The sequence below is a fragment of the Pogoniulus pusillus genome, chromosome 17 (assembly GCF_015220805.1).
Source record: "Pogoniulus pusillus isolate bPogPus1 chromosome 17, bPogPus1.pri, whole genome shotgun sequence".
Lineage (NCBI taxonomy): Eukaryota > Metazoa > Chordata > Aves > Piciformes > Lybiidae > Pogoniulus > Pogoniulus pusillus.
The window spans coordinates 19823411-19844893 of NC_087280.1; the positions used below are offsets into that span (position 1 = coordinate 19823411).

The 21483-nt window shown below is 46.3% G+C and overlaps 1 protein-coding gene and 1 long non-coding RNA gene across 2 annotated transcripts in view; both read right to left on the minus strand.

Annotated features, from left to right (window-relative positions):
- The window catches only part of NR2F2 (nuclear receptor subfamily 2 group F member 2), a 9264-nt gene extending 537 nt beyond the window's left edge, over nucleotides 1-8727 (minus strand). The window contains 9 exon segments of the mRNA XM_064157082.1: nucleotides 1905-2284; nucleotides 5595-5742; nucleotides 5745-5804; nucleotides 5806-5990; nucleotides 5993-6047; nucleotides 6049-6125; nucleotides 7975-8023; nucleotides 8025-8236; nucleotides 8239-8727. Coding sequence (XP_064013152.1) covers nucleotides 1905-2284; nucleotides 5595-5742; nucleotides 5745-5804; nucleotides 5806-5990; nucleotides 5993-6047; nucleotides 6049-6125; nucleotides 7975-8023; nucleotides 8025-8236; nucleotides 8239-8407 — 1335 coding nt within the window. The 5' untranslated portion in view covers nucleotides 8408-8727.
- Nucleotides 8728-18095: 9368 nt separating this feature from the next.
- The window catches only part of LOC135183156 (uncharacterized), a 207463-nt gene continuing 204075 nt past the window's right edge, over nucleotides 18096-21483 (minus strand). The window contains exon 3 of the long non-coding RNA XR_010305430.1: nucleotides 18096-18698. This is a non-coding gene — a long non-coding RNA (uncharacterized LOC135183156). The remainder of the gene's footprint in view (nucleotides 18699-21483) is intronic.

The following is a 21483-nucleotide window of genomic DNA, read 5'->3' on the forward strand; positions in this document are numbered from 1 at the left end:
TCCAGAAAATCCATTTATAATTAACAGGAGGATTAGATGAATGGGGGGTTGATGGTTTACCATTTCAGCATAGTACTTCCTAAAAAAAAAAGCCCCAGAGATAAACCACGAAACTTAAGTCCTCCGCCCCCATCCCGGAATTAAACAGGTAAATACGCTACAATACATCTGCTACAAACTTACTGTGACAAGTAAACAAATCAATCGCCTATGGACTGAAATGACTGCAAACTATAGAGAAGTAAGGTGGTTTCTGAAAGACATTTATGACAGCCAAACAAGTTTCAGATATCAAATAATATTTTAATTTCTGAATACTTTCAATTTTCCTTGGAATATAACACACAAAGACTCGACCAAACAGTTCAGTTATTATAACTTTTACAGTATACAGAAATGTTGCACTTAAAAAAAAAAAAGAACAACAAAAAAAAAAAAAACCAACAAAAAAAAAAACCCTTCAGTTTTTTTTTTCTCTTAAAACACAAAACTGTAAACTCTAAGATACTGAATCAATCACGTTATCTATAAGTGCCAACAGTGTTATTTTGTCATGCTGATTTCAATGGTATTCTTTTTAAAAAGGGAAAATATCAACAATTATTATAATACAAAGGGCTTGCAAATATACAAACAGATAGAGGAGTTTCATAACAATTCATGATGAACTATGTGGAACCCAATTCAAATTACAAAAAGTTCACTTCGCTTTGTTTGTTTGTGTCTGTTATTATTTTTTAAATATTTTTTCTTTTTTTTTTTCTTTTTTTTTTTTTCTTTTTTCTTCTTCTTCTTTTTAAAATCAAACCCATACTGTGTCTTGGACACAAATTCCTTCTACCTAGAATAAACCCCCACAGTTCGTTTTCTGACCGAAATATCAAAAAACCTAGATTTTTTTTTTTTTTGGGGGGGGGGGGGGGGGGGGAGGGTGTATGTGGGGTGGGGAAAGGAGGGGAGTTATATATGACACGTGTGGTTCATTCGGGTCTATATAATTATAGCTCTCTCAGCTTCAAGCTAGATTTTGGGTCACCACCTTAAGTGCGCTTCCATCATTGTGTTGTTGATGAGGGATTTATTTATTTATTTATTTATTTCCTCTTTTCCTTTCTTCCTATGATACTTTCGTGGACTCAAAGTTTTAATTCTTTCAGAACATATATTTTTTTTTTTTTTTTAAGGATACACCGGTTTGGGTGGGTGGTTTTTGTTTGGTTTTTTTTTGTGTTTTTTTTTGTTTTTTTTTTTTTTTTTTTTAAAGAAGCCAAGGTTATATAAAAAAAAATAATTATTATAGAACCACAGAAGAAACTGGTTTGAAACCAGAAAAATACAAAACAAAACCAAAACAAACAAACAAAAAAAAAAAGAACAGCTATAGGTACATAGACACATAGGACAATTAATAATTTTTTTGGGAAAAAAAAAAAAAGACTTAAACTTTCTTCCGTTCTGCTAATTTTCCTCCAAATTTCCTTTAAATGCACTTTAAGAGAGGATTTTTGCTTTTAAAAAGTTTACTCCCCCCCCCCAAAAAAAAAGAGCAAAAAGAAAAAAAGAGAAGAAACAAGAAAAAAAGAAAACGCCCACCACCCTTTTTCTTCTTCTTTCTCTTTTTTCCTTCTTTTTTTTTTTCTTTCTCTCTTTTTTTTCTGGTTTTCTTTACCCAAACAAATGATAAGTAGCAAGTTGGTTTGGTTTGGTTTCAGTTTGTTTTTTTTGAACAACACGGGAGTTTTTAATGCCATTCTGGAAAAGTTCATTTGACAGTCTCTTTTTTTTTTTTTTTTTAAATTCACAAGTCCATTAATTTTTTTTCCCTGTCTTCTCTTAGCAAACTTGTAACATCCTTTTACATATCCTTTTTTTAGCAGAAGGAAATTTAAGAAACAATCCAGAACCCAGATGTCATTTGCTTTCCTTTCTCTCTCTTTCATCTCCCTTCTCCTTCTCATTTTTTTTTCTTTTGTTTTTTTGTTTTTTTTTCTTAAATCTCTCAAATATTTTATTGAAGGGACATATAAGGGCCAGTTAAAACTGCTGCCAGACAGTAACATATCCCTGATTAGGGTTTCTATGGGGGTTTTACCTACCAAACGGACGAAAAACAATTGCTCTATGACAGAAGAGGAGACAGTGCGAAGGGAGGGGAGACGTAGTAATAGCTTCCCGAATCGTGTTGGCTGGTTGGGATACTGGCTCCTAACATACTCTTCCAAAGCACACTGTGACTTCTCCTGTAAACTTTCAACATGGGCTACATCAGAGAGACCACAGGCATCTAGAAGAAAGTGTATTAAAAAAAAAAAAAAAAGAAAAAAAAAGAAAAAAAAAGAAAAAAGAAAACAATCATCAGATTAAAAAAATGTGGGGTTTGTTTTTTTTCTCTGTTTTTTTTTTTTTCCTTTTTAATTTGATTTCCTTTTTAAATGGTGAGAATTAAGTAAAGATCGTGCGCCATCACCTCGCCCCCCAGAGTTTAAGTGGGTTTTACCAAAAGGGACAATCTCTCTCTTTCTGTGGATGTGTGTGTGCGTGTGTGTCTGTGTGTGTTTGTATTTCTCTCTCTTCTGGAGGGTCTCCTTTAGGATTGAGAATCTCCAAGAGCAGAGATTTCTACCCGCCCGACAGACCTGAGGGGTTGACAAGGAGGTGTTGGCCCAGCGGTATTTCGTATATCTATATTTTTAGGGTGAAAGGATGGGGGGGTGGGGAAGGCTTGAGTAGAAAGGGGGGAAAGGGAGCCACTATTTCTCCCTCCCCTTCCCCTGGAAAATAATTGGGGAGAGCCTAAACCATGTGACGAGAAGGAATACTAACAGTAGTGATAGAAATCATAGCAATAATAAAAAACTGGCCCAGCCAAAGATAATGGCGCCCCGGATCCAGCAACAGATTCTCCCCCAAAGAAGACAACGCGTTTTTCTTCAGTCTTTGAAACTGATTTAAGTGGCCCTTTAAAACTGATCTTGTCAGTTTAGCCTATTCAGAGGCAGCCATGCAAACTGTGATCTCTCTGTTCATTTGAGCTGTTTCTTTTCCCCCCTCTTTTCTTTTCTCTTTCTTTCTTCCCCCCCCCTCCACTCCCCCCCTCTTTTTTTTTTCCCTCTTCTTCTTCTTTTTAAACCTAAAGGCCCTTACAAGAAGAAAACTCCCTGATAGGGTCTGGACATTTTTTTTTCCTGATACGCTAAAATACAATAAGTTCCCTTTAAATCAGAGACGTCTGTGCTGAAAGAGCACAGGTTGTGACCTGACCTCCCTGTGGCTTTCCTAGGCACAGGGCTAACACATGCATATTCTGCGAGTCATTAGAACCCTGATTTTTTTTTCTTCCCCCCTCTTAAAAGAGGCTGCAGCAAACACTATATGCATCTACGCGGGTCTGCTTTACATCAGGGAGTGTTATTGGGGTGCTGCAGAAGCTGCATGCATCACCCTATTATTATTATTATTATTATTATTATTATTATTCTCCTTTTCATGCAGCTATCTTTGCCCAGAATCAGATAACAAGAAACGTTTATCTAGTTGGAGGCCAATTTACACGCCAGGCCTCACATTTTGAAAATAGCAATAAATTAAACAGTACGACAGGATCGGACATTGTTTTCTCAGAAGGCTAAAAAAAAAAGAAAGGGAAAAAAAAAGGGCAAAAAGAAAGTGGTTTGGGGTAAAAAAAAGCAAAAGGCAGGGTTGGGAATAAACTCCTCAGGGTGGGTGTGAGCTGGCCAGGGGTTGGGGAGGGATGTGAGTGTGTGTGGGATCCTCGCTGAGCGGTTGAGCGAGGGAGAGGAAAATGCATCCTAGGAATGATAGGGGGGAAAAAAATAATAATAAATAAAATAAGCACCCCACATAGAGCCCTTCCCACTCGGGAGTCCTGTCTCCCTGTGCAGGGATGCAGCTTGCTCATTGATCACCTTTGGACTTTAGCATGAGTAATTTGGGAGGGGGGGGGGGGGTGGAGAGGGAAAAAAAAAAAAGGGGAAAAAAAAAAAAAGAAGAGAAGTTTTTTATGTGTAAAGCAATAATATATAAAAGGAAGTTTAGGTCACGACCCAGAACCTGGACAAAGTCCAGAAAATGACTTCGTTCCCCAGACCCCCTTTAACACAACAAGGAGAGGATTGTGAGCCCTTCTTTTCCCACATAAACTACATTTTTTTCCTGTTTTCCTGATAAGCAGGCTTAAAAAACTCCGATGAGTTAATTATTTTACAGGTCCTTGCTTCCATTCATAAGTTAATATCTTGCGTGGCCACTTATCCCAGTCTTTCAAATTATGACAGAAGAAATATATCTATTTTTTAAACTTAACCCCCAAAAGCTTTCAGGGCACAGCACCTTGGCTGCCGATGCAGCTTCAAAGTTAGCAATCTGAGATAAACACAGTGCACAAATTAGCGAGCAGGGTTTTGTGTTGGGGTATTTTTTTTCCCCCCTCAAAAAGAAAAAAAAAAAAATTTAGCCTCCAGAGTTAATATCAGGATTATTACTCACCCAGGTTAAACTCTAGTGCAAGCTAATTAGATTTCACAACGCACTCAATTATTGCTTTATAGACTCATGCACTATTTCTAGGCAGCAAAAGTTGACACATATTTCCTCCCCTCTGGCCCCCCCCTCCCTCCCTTCCACTCTCTTTGATTATCTAAGAAACACCTCGAGGTCTTTTCCTCGGGAGAGGCATGGTTGTGCCACCCCGGAATTACACTGCGGAGCGGCAGCTTCACTTTCCTCTTACTTTTCCATACTATCCCTGTCTACTTATGGTAATGATCTCTTCGCACCCGCTACTTGCCCTGGACTCTGCAGCTCCTGCTGGGTACAAATGCAAACTTTCCGTCCCTTAGCTTAAGTGACACAGAACTGCTCACTGCCACATTCTGTTTCAATCCAAGACAGCTCTTTGGAAAGTTTGATTTATTTTATTTTATGGGATGGCAGGGAACATATTTTAAACTCAGCTTTGTGCATTTAACTTTTTTCCCCCCCCTTTCTCTCTTCATTCTTCTTTAATTCAATTTTTAATCCTGCAGGGCTTTTTTCCCCCCTTCCTGGCTGCCCATAAAATGATCTGCTTTTGAAAGTGGTTTCACTGATAGGACGACTTGTATTTAACAACATCAAACAGATTTTGTTGCTGTTTAGATGCATGTCATTAAGTGCAACAACCCAGAGCTATACTGTTCAATAAAATATTATTTCAATGGGAGAGCGCAGTCTCTCCTGGCGGGATGGGTGCCTCTCCCCAGGTGCCCTCTTCCCTTGTCCCCAGCGCTATACAGCTTGGGTTTGGGGTGTGCTTGGGTTGTGTGTGTGTGTGTATGTGTATGCTTATTTTACTGTATCTCTATATTTTTTACTTATTTTCTTCAAACTATGCACTCCCTGGAAGATGGGATGCTCAGATCCGAGGCCCTGAAGGGGAGCCCACAGGGCACCGTTTCCTACAAGGAACGAGAGCGCGCTGGTTGTTGGGGGCAGGGAGTGGTAATGGGGTGCAGGCAATAACACTTTGCAAGAGCAAACAGTTTTCAGGGGGGCCCCAGGGAAGGAAAAAGGAAGAGCAAAGAAATGCTGCCTACCTGAGGTGAAGAGGACTATGGCCTTTAAACAGCTATATTCTGCAGAGTCGACATGCAATGCTTTCAGTTTTTCTACTTGCTCTTGGAAGATTCGTATGTGGTCCATAAAGGCGACCACTCGGTCAGCAGACATTGGCGAAGCGTGTGAGGGCCAGCAGCTGCCAGGAGCGGAGCTACGTGGAGGGGCATGGAGCACTGGGCAGCGTTGAGGGACAAATAACTCGCTCCAGGTCAGCCTCAGGAGGGCCACCTGGTCTGTGATCTGGAGGTCTGGGAAGAAGGGGATATTCCTGGCCCACTCCACTGCGCTGAAGAGCATCCTAGCTGCCAGTTCACAAATGTTCTCGATGCCCATGATGTTGTTGGGTTGCATGCACTGACTGCCAAAGCGGGAGGTGGGTAGGGCTCTGCTCTCAGAAGAAGGGAGATATATCCGGATAGGTAGGAATGGCATGTTGAGAGGGTCCCCGTTTGTCAAGGCGAACTGACCATGAGTTGGCTGTGTGGGTGGCATTCTGCCCCTCTGGACCGCTGCAGTAAATAAAGAAGAAACTACAGCTATTAATATCTGAATTGCGACCATCGGTTCACATACAGCTTGCTTTGTGTGCTTCTGGCGTGCGTGTCTGACCCCATACCCAGGCAGCTTCGGGGGGGAGCATGCATTTTTCCACCCAGAGTTCAGCCCATACCCCTTTTCAAGTCTCCACAGTTCCCGGGTCAAGTGAAAAAGCAACAATAAAAAGCTGAGGCATTGCTGTCCACTCGGACAGGACTGCCTGAAGGGAGCCAGAGAGCCTCACTTCCTAAAACACACTACAATTCAGTTATTTTTTCCTCCCCTCATCCCGTCCACCGCCACCCCTCCTTCAAGAGATGCAGGTTATGTCTTTGTTGTGCCCAGTTATCTTTCTTCATTACACCTAAAACAGCTTATTGATTTGAGGCTGGGGGAGCGGGATGGGGAGGGAGGAGGGGAAAGGGAAGAAACACTTCAGTTCAAAATCTCCGGCGCTGGTCCCACATGCGTTTCTCGCCCACTGAATGTATTGTTGCTGCTGTTATTACATACACATACACACACACCCCCCTCATAAAAAAAAAATCTAAGAGGAGAGATCACCCCACAACATCCCCGCAAGGGTCCCCTGGTGAGGGCTGGGAGCATTAATCCAAAGGCACCTTCCCTCAGCTGCCCATGGAAAGTGGGCCTTCATTTTGTTCATAAATTTACACAGTGACAGCGAGAGAAAAGGGAGAGAGAAAAAAAGGCTCAGAAGCAGAGACTGGCGAAGAAGGGAGAACGCCTAAAATTTTGCTGGATTTATATTTGCCATTGTACCTATTACAAGGTTAGTTACTCTTGCAGAAACACAAAGAGAGAAAGCCCAGTGAGTCCCAAGCCCCCTAACCCTATAACCTACAGTAGCAGCGTCCAGACATAGAGCACGCACTGAAAACTGCAGGCTCACATTTCTCGTCCTAATTTTATATCACAAAGACTCGACTTGCAGAGGACCCGAGCACCCCACACTTACTTCTGGGCTGCTCCTTACCCCAACCCCTCCAGCCTGTCCTCTTCTACCCTCCTCCTGTCTCTCCCGAGAAACAAGAAAATAAGAGGAAGAAGAGAAAAGTGAGATAATAACAGTCAGGGAAGGCAGGAAGACGGCTACATACACACACACAGAGATATATGTGTGTATATATATTTTTAAAGGAGGCAAAATCCGCCTGGGAATCCACAGTGGAGTGCTGCAGAGTCTCAGTGGGGTGAGTCCCATTGTAGCAGTAATTTGAACCGCCTGTGTAAAATTGCAATCTTAGGCAGGGTGCTGGAGGACGTATAGATGTGTGTGTGCATCTCATGAGGCTCCGTGCGTGTGTACACACAGGCAGATACACACAGAGACACACACACGGAGCTCCTTGGGGGGACAGGGAGGGGGATGGCTGAACATGCAGGAGGAAACATGAAAGAAAAGTAACCACCCGTCAGAATAATCATCTCGCTCCTAAGTAGCGTGAAACTAAAAATCCACTTCCAATAAACCTCCATCAGCAAAATCAAAACAAACACAAATCAATTACGAGTGCAGGAGAAAGCATGCAAGAGCCCCTGCCTCCCCTGCCCACCCTCTCCACCACCTCTTTCTTTCATTACGAGAAAGTTTCTGTCTGTTTATTCGGGGAGTAGGAGGGGTAGGAGAGAAGGTTCTGTTTGGTTTGGGGAGACAGATTAAAAATAATAATAATAATTAAAAAAAAAAACCCCAAATAAACCAGAAAAAAAAAAACCCAAACACAAAAAACCCCAAAGCAAACCAAAACCCAAAACGCAGCGAGTGAAAAAATTGCAAAACAAATGAAATCCCAATACCTTCCCGTCTCATGCCAACTTTGAGGCATTTTTTGAGGCGGCAGTACTGGACACTGATTGCGGTGGTGCTGGTCAATGGGACAGTTCCTGTTGGCACGACAAGTGTAGCTGAGATTCCTCCTTACACTCCGCTTGAAGAAACTCTTGCAACCCTCGCAGGTAAACTGGCCATAATGTTTGCCACTAGACTTGTCCCCACAAACCACACATTCAATGTGCTGCTGCTGCTGCTGTTTGTCCTCCTTGGTTTCTGCTGGCTTGGCGGGTTGGTCTGGGCTGGCGTACTGGGAGGGCCCCCGGGCCCCGGGGTCTGTGGGGTATGCGGGGCCCCGGCCGGAGGTCCCTGCACCGGCGGGGCTTGCGAAGGCTGAGTTCCCTGAGCTCCGGGCACATCGTCTTGGGGGTCTCGCCACGCACCGACTACCATTGCCATATCTATTGGACACCGTTGCCAAACTTCCTGTTCCCCCTTTATTTTCAAAGTTTGTTTGCTTTGCTTTTCAGATCAGCTTTACAGCAGTCTTTTTTTTTTTTTCCTCCCCTCTCTCTCTTTCCCCCTCTCTCTCTTTTGTTGTTTTGCCTTTTTTTTTTTTTTTCTTTTCCTAGGAGGGTCGGGCTGGGGGGGATCTCCCGGTACCGGCGAAGGTGCAGATGCACGGGGCGATGGAGGTGTGTGTTGCGGGGGGGGCGAGTTGCGCGTCGATTGTCTGGGCTCCAGGAGAGCAAAGTAAAGGGGTGGTGGGGGGTGGGGGAGAGAGGAGAGAGAGAGAGAGAGGAGGAAAAAAAAAAATCTCTTCAAAGATCTCCCTCTCTCTCTCTTAGAGCTGATCTGCAGCAGAGTAGTTGAAGGAGGAGAGGCGGGTGTCTGGGGCCAGGTCCAGGGAAGCTCGCAGTCAGCCATTCAGGAAGCCATCAAAATAGAATGAATAAAAGGTTAAAGATTACACACACAGCGGAAAAAAACACGCACAGCTGAGGAGACTTTTCTCGGCGCGGAGAGCGGACGGTCTCGCCGTAGTTTTTGGAAGTCCAGCTTGCAGCAGCAACATCAACTGCGATCGCTTTGTTTTTGTGGGCTTTTTTGTTTTGGTTTTTTTTTCCTCCTCTTTCCTCCTCTCTCTCTCTCTGCTCTGTCTCTCCTCCCTCCTTCGCTCGCTTTAATTCTTCCTCTCCGCCGCTCCGCCCGGGCGCTGCTCTCTTTTTTCTCTCTCTCCCTCTCTCGGGCTCGGGGGTGGGGGGGCTGGCTCTTGGTTTTTTTTTCCTCCTCCTCTCCTCGTTTTTTATTATTATTCTTATTGTTGTTATTATTATTAATTATTATTATGATTGTTTATTTGTTCCTCCTCTCCGTTCCGCGCTGCGCGCCGCTCTGCCCCGCCGCTCCGCCGCTCCCTCCGCGCCGTGTCCCCGCCGATCCCGCTCGGCCGCCGCCGCCACCGCCGCCGCCGCTCGGGTGCTGCTGCTGCCGCTGCCGCCGCCGCCGCTGCCGCCGCCGCCGCCGCGCTGCCTTATGCTGCTTCTTGCCGCCTCGCAAGTGGGCTCTCGCCTCCGCGCCGCCGGTGCTCACGGCGCGGGCGGGGGGGGGGGGGGCCGCGGGGCGGGGGGGAGGGAAGGAGTCAACTCGCCAGCGCAGCGCCCAGCCAGCCAGGATGATAAAAGAGGGGAGCGGGAGGAGGAGGAGGAGGAGGAGGAGGAGGAGAAGAGGAGGAGGAGGAGGAGGAGGAGGGAGGGAGAGAGGGAAGGATCATAACCCCAGCGCGCAGCATCGCTCCTCAGCCCAGGAGGGGGGGGTGTGGGTGAAAATCACCACCACAGGGAGAACGGGGGGAAGGGGGGGGGGCCGCGCCAGCCCTTCCCCTCCCCCCAAAAATAAAAAGCGTCGGCTCCCCCCCCCCACCTCCAAAGGCGGCGGCGAGGGGAGGGGCGGGGCGGGGCGCGGCGGCGCGGGCGGGCGGGCGGCGTGTGGGCCGGAGTGGCGGGCGAGCGCGCGCTCCCCGCCGGCCCGCTCGCCCCGCTGGCGGGAGAGTGAACTTTGACACGACTGCTGCAACTTAGCGCACGTTGCCATGGCGACCGCGCGCCTTATAAGGCAACCCGACCGGCGTTTGACTGGTCAAAAGCTCGCGTCCCGCCCCTCGCCCCTCATTGGACCGCGACGCCCTTGCGCGGCCTGCTATGGCCGCCGCCGCCGCCCGCGCGGTCCTAGAGGCAGGCGCCGCCCCGCCGCTACCGCCGTCGCTACCGGGGCTGGGGCGTCCCTGCGCTCCAAGCCGGTTCTGCGGTCCCCTCGCTCTCACTCCTCGCCCCGTTTCACAGTGTCGTGCCCCCTTTCTCGCCGCTGACGTCGGGGTGAGGGATTAAGGCGAGTCCGGTGAAGAGAGCGGAGCTCGGCCGCCTCACCTGGGGCCGCCCGCGGGGCACGACCGCGGGGGGGTCGTGGGGGGGCAAACGGTTGAAAGTCAGAAAATAGACGCTAAATTGAAAACTACACTGAATAAAGGCAAATCGAATCCCGTCGCTGCTGGGGGGAGGAGAGCGGTGGCCGTCTCCCCGTCACCAGCAGAGCAGCGCAGGTACGGGGGCTCCCGTTGCTTGGGGTCCCGCCGGGCACTGCGTTACCCTTAGCCGCCGCGGCCTCGCTCTGGGCTGACCAACGGGAGACGGGACCAGCGGCACCTAGCGCTTGCGCCGGCCGCCCCGTGCCCCGGCCGGCCGCCGAGCCGCAGGGTGCCTAGCGTCCCTTTGCTCTGGCGCTCCGGCACCGGCGGGATAACCTGGCGTCGCCGCTCTTTCCGAGCCCTCCTCCCAGAACGGGCGTCTCTTTCCCTGCCGCGCTGAGCGGCCGGCAGAGAGAACGGCACGACCTCGTCTACCCTTTCCCACCAGCACGATTAAGGAACAAACCCACCACGCCACTCCACAGAGTGTGACACCGTGCCTTTTCCCTCGCCACCTCCACGACACGGCTATACCGCAACCCATCTCAACCCCTTTAACTTTGTGTTGGTTTTGTGTTCCCCCTTCTTCCCCCCCACCCTTTTTTGGGTCACACGTACCCTAACACGGTAACACAAGCTCCGTGCTATAGTGGAAAGACCACGGAAACACCAAATTGGTAACCGAGAACAGCCTCACGGAGAGGACAGCAGGTTATTTCCCGCTGAATATCGCTAACGGGCAGCGGAACGGGGACTTTGAGTTGCTGTCGTAGTGAAAATGTTCAAAAGACACTCGAACAGGCGAAGAGACGGAGAGATTAAAAAAAAAAACAAACCACATTTAAAAATAGACAGATAAATACTCGGCCGGGCAATTCCACCTCTACAAACACACTCGTGTGTGTATGCTGACAGTTGAGCTGCTCACCAAGCACGGACGTTGGGACACAGGCGTGCACAACTCTGCACGGAATTCATTGCCCCTCACTTCCTCACACACACTTTTTCATGTTGCCACATGCACAGCCCCTTCTGCCGCAGAAATAATATATGTGGCTAAAGCCGCAGGTGCTGAGATGATTGGAAAGTTGTAAAAAGCACCTAGACTTGACAATGTCCTGCTCACAAACCTGGTGTGTTAAGACCCTACGAAGGAAGATGGACTGCTGCTCAATTTCAAAGGCAAATCTGCAGCATTCCCATTGATCCTGACGGAGCACAAATAACCTTTCCCCGAACTAGGGACCAGGAGGGACTGGAAAGACAGAAGGGGGAAAGAAACCCCGGTAAAATGTGGGGAACTGTCTTCTAATTTCTGAATAACCCAGAGTCAAGGAGGTCACCTATCGGGGAGGGTGGGAGAGGGAGGAGGTTCAAAATGCAGAATAGTCACAGATTGTTGCTGATGTTGAATTTCCTGGGAAAAAAACCCCAACACAACACCACTACAACCCTACACCAACCTTTCCTGTCTCGAATCTGACAAAGTAAACAGGATTAATTCACCATATGAAAAATCATTAATGCTGTCTTAGCAAATGCAAGAATCAGAAGAGAAAGCGGTTTCAGCAGGACGCACAATATTAATAGTTCGAATGCATGATCGTAAAAATGAAAAGCCATTGATATACACTTAAAAGCCACCATATACGCTGATTGCTCAAGCATTAATGAAGAATGCCCCAGATTAACTATTTGCTCTTCGAGGGAGCAGTAATATAACTATCTATTAGCACCATTAGATGCTTTGCTATTTATCTGAAAACACCCCTGCGAGTGGGTTGAGGCAGAGCAGATGAATGTAAAAATGAACTACAGCTAATTTCGCTAAATAATACTCGAAACCTGAGCGCCTCGCGAAGAAGGGGGGGGAGATTCCCAACTGTCCTTCTCAGAGCCTAAATGACAACAGAAATGCTCTCTTTTTAGAGTAAGATCATGTTGATTTTCCAAATAAACAAATGCATCCCTCTTGCCATTTAACTGCAGATGGAAATTTATTTTAATGAGAGGGAAGTGGAAGGATTTATTTTGCTGAAATAGAGTTAGGGATAGAACCGTTGGAAACCTTTGGATTAAAAAAACAAACAAACAAACAAACAACAAAAAAAAACCAACAACAAAAAAAACCCCAAAACCAAACCACACACACAGAAACCTAAACCAACCAAACAAAAAACATCCCCCCCCCCCAAAAAAAAAAAAAAAAAAGGAGGGAAGCTGTATTCCTGGCAGAAAGCTGCCTAACAGTCCTCTAATTCTTTCTAGATTAAATCGCAATATGAATACAGCATCGAACAAATACCGAGTTTCGCTCTGAACTCAGTGGAAAGCAGTTACGTCTAACAGAATTCAATGAATTCCTCTTCTCCCTCAATGTAGTATGTGTGTGTTTTTCTCTTCCACCACACTGAAGTTCCATGAATAGGGAAAGTGGCTCCTATTGTGTGCCTCTGAACTTCCAAGTCAATGCAATTTTTAACCACTGGCTTGTGGTACTTTGAAAATCACCAGGGGCTGTCAGAGTTGGGTCCTCTGAAAAAATTTACAGTGCTAAATCAGAGCATATGCTGTGAGAGAGGGGAAAAAATTGCTGAAGATTGGAGCAAGTACAGTATCCGGCTGCCCCCTAGTGTAAGTCTCTTATCTGCCTAAAATCCAACTTTAAAAGAAAAGGATCTCTTAAAGGGAAACGACTTTTGGCTCACGTATGCATACGAGAATGAAACTTCTGTACATTTTAATCTGATTAATTCCTAAGGATTTAAAGTTAATTGGCTTGGGCACTCCTAGACTGGACTATAAGACTTCTGCATCAGGGTTTCTACCAGTGCTGTATCGAATAGGTATTTTTAAGAGATGTGGTGAAGGGATGTGGGGTGGGGTGGTGGTAGGGAGAATCCTGTTTTGTGATTTTTTTTTTTCCAAGCGAGGAACGATGCCTCGCATGCTGTTGTCAGAGCAAAATACTTTCGCTGCTTAAAGTCAGATCTACGTCTTTTGCAATAATACTTAAAAAAACAAACAAAAAAAAGAGGATAAATAATTGCCTTAAAGCTTCAGCCGAGCTGCCAGCCACACCTTCGGATGGTAAGTATATTCCAGCTTCTTTCCATTGTACTTGCTTAGCCAGGGAAGGGACCGGAGGGAAGAGGGGGTCTCGGCGCTATACCTTCACCACCGACCTCTGTTGTTTTGGGTTGTTTTTTTTTTTTTCCTTTTCTTCCTCGCCCCCCCCAACCCCTACCCCCCCTCTTTTCCTTAAATAAATGCTGCCAGCTGCACACGGCGACACAATTCCGGGCAGTTTAATACCTATCACTTAAGTTAAGAGACTTGTCCTGCCCTCCCCATCCTCCCGAGCAGGTCAGTCCGCCGCTCCCCCCCCAAGCAGCCGGCAGTCCAGGCAAGGGAGCCTATGTCCGGGCTCTGCCTCTTGGACGCTGCTTTGGAAGTGACTTTGAGGCGTTTTGCCTTTGCCTCCTCGGACCTGCAAACCGATTCCTGTCGTTGGGTTTGGTCGCTTGTTTGTTTGTTTGCTGCCTGCTTTATTTAGCTAAAGGACGTGCTAACTGATGGTGCTGCAATTACACAGGCTTGGGTCTCCCCCCCCCTCCCCTCTTCCCCTCCTTAGAGCAACCCACGTAACCTTAGAAACGATCGTTTAAGACGTACGTTAGCTAACATTCGCTTTTTTTGATTTTTTGTTTTCCTTAAAAGAGAAACACAAGAATCACAACACATTGCCCGAAAAAAGTGTCAAAGAAGAAGAAAAAAAACTAGAAGTAAACATACCAAAACCATATTTGCCTTGTTCAAGGTCCCAAATCGCTTGCATCTTCCTTTTTCTACCTCTCCTTTAGTTTGGCAGGTGAAACAAACAAACAACAAAAAAAAAATCAGACCGCTGTTTGCCCCCCAGAAAGATGTGCGTTGGGTAATTAAAGAGAAGTCTCCTTCTTGGTGTTTATCTAAGCGATTGTGCAAACTGATAAAAAAAAAAAAAAAAAAAGAGAGAGAGAGAGAGAGAAAAAAAAAAAGTAAAGTTACAGCCTTCGGGGAAAAAAAAAAGGAGGCAAGGTGAAGGGAATAGTTTTCCCACAACCTAAAGGGAAGTGCTTTCGATGTATTATTAGCGATCAGCCTTGGGAGAGAGGAAAAAAAAAATCCTGAACACACTCTAACTTTACACAGACAAGATTTCAGTGGGGGCTTTGTACATAGCTGCTTAGGAATGTGCGCCTCGCCTTTAAGAAAAAATCCCCAAGCCCAAGGTAGGAGATGTCTTTGAGTGATCCTTGTCTCTCATTTCATTCCTTAGAAGGAAGAGCGTCTCGCTACACCTTGTTTGGAGCTGGAAAGGCGAGACTTCAGGGGGAAAAAAAAAGGAAAGAAAAGGAAAAATATTCACAACCTACCTTTCAAATTGGGGAGGAAAAAAATAAAACAGGGAAATCTCCTAACTTAATGACTGTGGGGGTAGGATGGATGCGACCGATTTCAGCCCCCCCCTCCCCCCCTTTCCTTTCCCCTCCCCCCTCCCTGGCAGGGAAAAAAAAATGGGAAAGAGGGAAAAAAAAAAGCCAACCGCAAACAACTACAGGCTGAACTATCAACACATGCACCGAAGGGGAAAAAATATATAGTGTCCTGTGTAGGGTCGGCAGGGAACGCAAGCACACGCTAAAGCAAGTTGGGAAAGAATCCGAGCTAATCACCAATCTCTTTCTCTCTCTCTCCTTTTCTCCCTCTCCCCCTCTCTCTCTCTTTCACTGCCCCTGAGATCCCAGCTCCAAAGAGGTACTCCACATTTTTTCATTACCAAAAATGCGTTGCAATAATCATTTGTTGCTAATTGAAACCCTTGGAGACAAATTTCCCCACCCCCTTCACAAACATGGCAACTTCTAGACATGAGAATAACGTTTGGGTTTTATTTTATTATAAAAAAGGAAAATACTGTTAGGAAGAGGCTGAATCTTTCACCCACGGAAAATACCAGCTCGTCAGCCCCCTTCCCCGGGAGGTGGTGTGGGGAACGGGACCCCAGTACAGTGAGGGCTTGGGAAAATTTGGAATACATTAGACTGCCTTTGGCAGGAGAATACTCTCCAACTAATGGATTCCTGCTCCTTTTTGTGTGTGTGTGTATCAGTGTGGGGGGTTTCTGGAAAGAGGGGTGGTGGTCGTGGTGGTGGGGAGCCGAGCTTTTATTTTAAGGAACTGTTAGGGTAAGGAGTGTGTCATACTTGACAAATGGAACAAACGCTCTTCCATTTCTTGCTTGTCCTTGCCTTAAAACAGGAATTAAGTTAACCACAGTGCTGCATGTTAATTGCATGTTTACTGGGCTAATGAAAATTACAAAAGGGTTTTGCCACCTCGATCGGTGATGAAAAAGTATGAAGGCGATTGTCAGTGCAGCCTTCGGGGAGGGCCGAGGCGGGGGGTGGGGGGAGGTATGGGGGGTGTGGGCCGGGCACTAGCAATATTGATCAGAAGAAGGATAAATCTTTTAACTGCTCATTAATACCATAAATATGGTCCACACGAGTTTCCACTCTTGTTAAGTCCAATCAGCACATGGAAGATGGAGATATAGCCCACTTGAATGAATTTTTATTATTGCCAGAGGGGTACGTGCATCTGTGGGCTCTTTCCCCCCCCTCACTTTGTGTCACCCCCCTCCTCACAGTTCCAAAATCTTCCCTTGGTGAGGAGGATGGTGAAGTTGCACAGAAAGCACAGGAGACAAATTTGAGCTTTTTGTCCTTTCTCTCCTTTTCCAAGCTCTCCTTTTCTATAAAGCTGAACGGGTCATGGTGGGGAAAGCCTAAAAGGGGGAACCCCCCCCTCCATACCCCCATTCTTGAGATCCGTGGATTAAAGGATGACCTAGTAATTCAGTGTGATGATAACCATTTTCATGTTCGAAAACAAATCGCCAAATTAAACCTAAATGGAAAGTGCAGTGGGAAGAGTGGTGGGAGCAGGGCATTTTGAGAATCCCCCCCACCTCTCCAAAAGGGATTGTTTGGCAAAAGGAGAAGGGAAAGGCAATTAAACTGAGTAAAGATAATTTAAATCCCAGCCAAAAATGATTCCAGGGAGAAGTTTCCCCCCCTCCGGTGCTGCCCAGCTCTGGATTTGGAAACTTTGGCCCAACTTGTGGCGAAAGCTACAACTTTGCTCCACAGGGGTCAGAGGTGAGGGCTATTTTAACCCTAAAAGCCTGCGAGTGACCAAGGTTGAAGCTGGGCTCACAGCACTAATAGCCATAATTACCTCCTCCCCTTCCAGGGACATTCCTCACTGCAGCACTGTTAGACGCCGAATTGAAGAAAATCCGGGAGCAGAACGTATCTTGGGGGGTAAATAACAGCAATATGAAGGAATTTCAGACCTCTCCCTTTTGCTTGGGGGGATTGAAGCTTTTTTTTTTTTTTCCCTCTCCCCCCCCCCCTTCCCTCCCCCCTCTTTCCAGCATTCCCAAGGCGCTGGGTCTTTGTCTTAGAAGGAATGGAGTGTCTGAATGGTGTGAAAGGGACAGAGAGGGTCGCTTCAAATCGATTTTACTTGTCCTCTCTGTCTTTTCGGATCAGCGCCCTTCAATGGACACATAGGTGCTCTTTCAACCAAAAACTTGTGCAACATTTTCTGCCTGTATTGGTGCTAAATACAATAAATGCTGGGCAGATTTTTTTCCTTTCTTTCCAAAGCAGAAAGCACCCTAATTAAATTGTTTTATACGGACAGTCAAGACAGACCAATTAAGTATGCATTAGTATAAAGATATATTCGAGAGATAAGCGCTCTATAGGAGCCCTGTCTAGGTAAGGTGTGTAAAGTGTCCTCTCGAGGAGAGGCTGTAAGCAAGGTTTTATATGGATTTTTCCCCTCCATTGCCTCCTATACTGGAGTAACGGACTGAATAAGTTACCGAAAAGCCATTAGTGAAAGTGGTTTCTAAACAAAGTTAACAGGTGGATGTAGCTGGTTTTGGATTTGAATAACAGCCTCACATCTGTAACACACAGACTTGTAGTTATGTGACACATATGCATGCAATGTACATGAACAGTGGAAAATGCCTTCCACCCAGATCTTATGTGCAAATGCTCACCCCCGGGAATAAAATAAAAACCTGGGCACTTCTTCAGGCTACAAGACACAATGCGAGCAAGCAGAGACACACACACACCAGAGATATAACCGGGTATCTATTGTGTATAGGCGTCCAGCCCTGCATCAGAGGCAGGCAGACGCATAGGAGACTGCCCTGCACAGACAGCAGCCGCAGATCCTCGTGTATGCAGCATCCAGCAAGCCCGGGGGAACCACGCGTGGAAAGATTTCCTGTTTGAGGGAGAGGCTTTCCCAGGAGTGAAATAACAGATCAGGAAAAACATCCACATCCACATCCACACACGAACTTCTTTTTCTGCTCATTTTACCACCCTGGGAAAGCTCTGGTGTATGGTTAACCACAGGAACCGGGCTTGAGACTCTTCTCCATTTCCATTATTATTATGATTTTTTCTCTTCACTGCAGGTTTTCCACGTCGCTAAAAAAACAACCAAACAAAACCCCGACCCGAACTCCTAAACAGACAGACAGACAAACAAACAAACAAAGCAATCAGTCCCCAGACCCTGCTTCAGCCTGATCCTGGGGCAGGCAGAGCGGCGGGATCCGAGGAAGAGGAGGAAGGAGGTGGGCTGGAAGTTGCTGGGGCACCTTCCATTTCTGGGCACTTCGGTACCCACCCGCCGGGGCAGAGCTGTCGGGGAGAGGCCGGTGCCCGGAGCTGCTGCAGAGGGGGCCGAGGAATGACTCCTTTATATTGACATTGCACCGCTGAGAGAGGACGGGGGGTTTGCTGGAGGGGCCGGGGAAGAGAGGACAGGGTACAGGGATGCGCCGGCTGCCCGGTTTGATAGTCATTTTTTAGCAGCGCTTTCGCTGCGTTAGCCCATCAAAGGTAGATAAGAGACGGGGAAGAATAATCCATTCCTTGCTTGGGTGCTTTAATGTCACGGTAAACAGGTTAGAAATAGACGTTTTTAAAGCCTCAATTTCTCTTTACTGGTTACCTTCGAGGATAAATCATAACAGACTGGATGGGGAGCAAAGAATTCATCTAAAGGAGATCTCAGCAAGTCACTACCCGGACAATAGTCCACCTCCTGTTGGGTTGCGTATTGATCAGGAGAGGAGCTGAAGATGTCGCCACACTAAATATTTACTGATCACACACAAATAGCCGGGACTTGAACGATTTTCTCCTGTGAGGAGAGCAGAGAGAGAAGGGTAAATCATTTTATTAGTGTGTATAAAGCAAAGAGCACACTCTGGCTTGGAGTGTTTTAAGATGTGTCTTCAGCTGGATGAAAAGAGTTAGGGAAATCGATATGGAGTGATTAGATGAGCCAGTCGTGTCAAAGAGAGAGGCTGTGAATTTCATGGATTTGGATATACCGGGAAGGGGGAAAATATATCGAGAGGTTAAAGGGAGGAACCCATTGTAGCAGAGCCAATGGAAAAATAATATCTAATCAGAGTCGGCAAAGGTAGGGACAGGGTGAGACCCACATTTCTGAAGAATCACATCAGCTGGAGAAGGATCAGGGACAGATATGAAAGGGGCAAGCGGGGGGAGAGGGGGCGAGTAGGAGCCTAGAAATGCTACAGACCAAATCCAGGAGAGGCACAGAAAAGTCGCCTCTGTGGAGCAATGCTGAGACACCAGGAAAATGGGGACAAAAGACCCAGGAGCGAGGGAAAGGCGAGTAAACGGGCGCCTGACTTGGAAGTGAAGTTGAGGGGTCTCCACCCCCGGGTACCTACCAGGCAGGGAGGGATCTGGCAGCAGAAAAGAGGGCACATCTAGCTCAGAGGTGAGGGGTTTAAATCCTCCTCCTACAAGTTTGTTCTTCCCTCTCCTTCCCCCTTTCCTCCCCCCCCAAGCAAATGTGGTGAGTAAAATGGATTTTAGCGTTTAACCACCTCATTTTATCCCTGTAATGACAAGGCTCGTAATATGTAATCTACAGATTACCGCCGTTCGAGGGTGACCACAAATGACATAAAAAAAAAAGGTATATAAAAAAATCAGTATGTCTGCAAATGACAAAAAGGCTAAAGCCAGCCCAGGCTCTAAATACTGAGAGTGGGGAGGTGCTGCTGCGGGGTTTTGTCGGTCCCAGGGAGCAGTTGATCCGTGGTTCATATACTGCCCTGTAAGAAAAACTTTGCTGGAGACGAGCAAATGTCTAAGTCCCAAAGGGCAGAAAGCTAGGAGCAGGGCAGAGCTCTGCCACAGGACGTTAAAATACGTTTATTCAGGGATGCTCGGGATTCCTCCCCCCCGCCCCCCTCGAATTTCTGGTGTTTGGGCCGCGTTCAAGCGTTACCTTCTCTCTCTGTATTTTTCTTTAGCAGAAAATAGGATGCGACTGCAGAGAACCAAGTCAAAGGAGCGGGAGAAAGTTTGAGCGGCACTTTAAATGATGCTGATTGCTGGGAGGGAGGAAAGGCATCTTAAGCTAGGAACCGAGGAGTAAAACTGATGTGAAAACAGCTTTTCACTTCTCTTCCAAGTGCTAATTTTGCTACTGTAAACAAACACTGAAGTTAGAAACAGCTGCAAATAGACTGCCGGGTACCCAGGGCTCAGAGACCAGGGGGGATAGAGCAACTTTTGTTCATCTCTCGAGCTGAATTTCACTCAAACTTTGCTTTCTCCCGAAAGCAGTGGTTGATGCTGCTTTCAGTTGTGAAGGAGGTGGGGGGAGAAAAGTAATATAGGCATATTAAGCGTATTTCATGTGAGCCTATAGAGCGGAGGCAGCTCGGCTGGACTAATGCAACAGGAAACCTCGGGATAGACTCAGCCTAATTAACAGTTTTCCATAGCTGAAGCGATTTTTAAGAATCCCAGAGGATTAGCCCAATATGTTCAGGTGTGAGGCTACGAGGGCCTATAACTCCTTTCACTATAATCTTATAACCTCCTTACCTAATTCCTTAGATTGCAGATAGGAAGAGTCTGACCCCGGAGGTCGGAAAGAGCTTGGTTTCATTAACCCTTCCCTCCCCAGCACTGCTCCAAGGTTAACCGCTCTGAGCTGCGGGCTTGGGGGAGGGAGGGCAAAAGAAAGGGATTTGCAAAAGAGAGGTCGATCCGACGGGGAGGGGGGCAAGGCTTAAAATGATTTCTGCTCCCTTCACTCCCCTTGAGCCAAAGGAGAAATGGAAAGGGAACTCTTTTTTTCCTCTCCCATGCACCGAGAAGTGCATAAATCTATGGAGGTTTGTGAGACAATTCATTCCCTTTACAGTATTTCAGATATTTTTTCCCCCTTTCAAACGTGGAGGAAATGCAGCATTCTAGAAACGCCAGATATTGCAGAAAGCAAAGCAATTTCCATCGTCAGGATCAGCAGCAATCTCTCGAGCTTCTTGTCCACAGTAGAACTGTAATCTTTGAAGAAGAAGAAGAAAAAAAAAAAATCTAGACAAGCTTCTCAGACTGTATTTGCCTGGTAGCACACCTGGTTTATATTTTAATAGGTAGTTCCATTGTATTGATTCAGGGCACATCATTGATGTTGAAAGTTAATAACTCTCAAATTATATCTATCTGCCTACATCCATAATTGCATACACAGAATAACACTGTAAGAATTTGCATTTTGCAGCACATTCTTTGTTCTTAAATCTTTTAACACATTGAATTGTTCCTTTGAAGAAAATGCTATCGAACCACATGTTTAAGGAAAAGATGCTGCTAAACTATATGTTTAAGCAATGAAATTGTTGAGTGAAATACAGGTTTCTTTGTGTTTCATGCAAACCTTGCCATACGCCAATCTTAACCTATACATCCAAACTGCTCTTTCCCCCTTTCTTCCTAGTCAGAAGGCAGAAATATGTGAACTGCTGAGAGAGGTGGGTACTTTTTGGTGAGTATGTTTAGATATGATCTTCAGATACATTTATTGTACTTTCAAATTCTTTAGATACTAATTGGGCAAGTAAACAATATTGCAGCTGAGTGTCTCAGCTCCT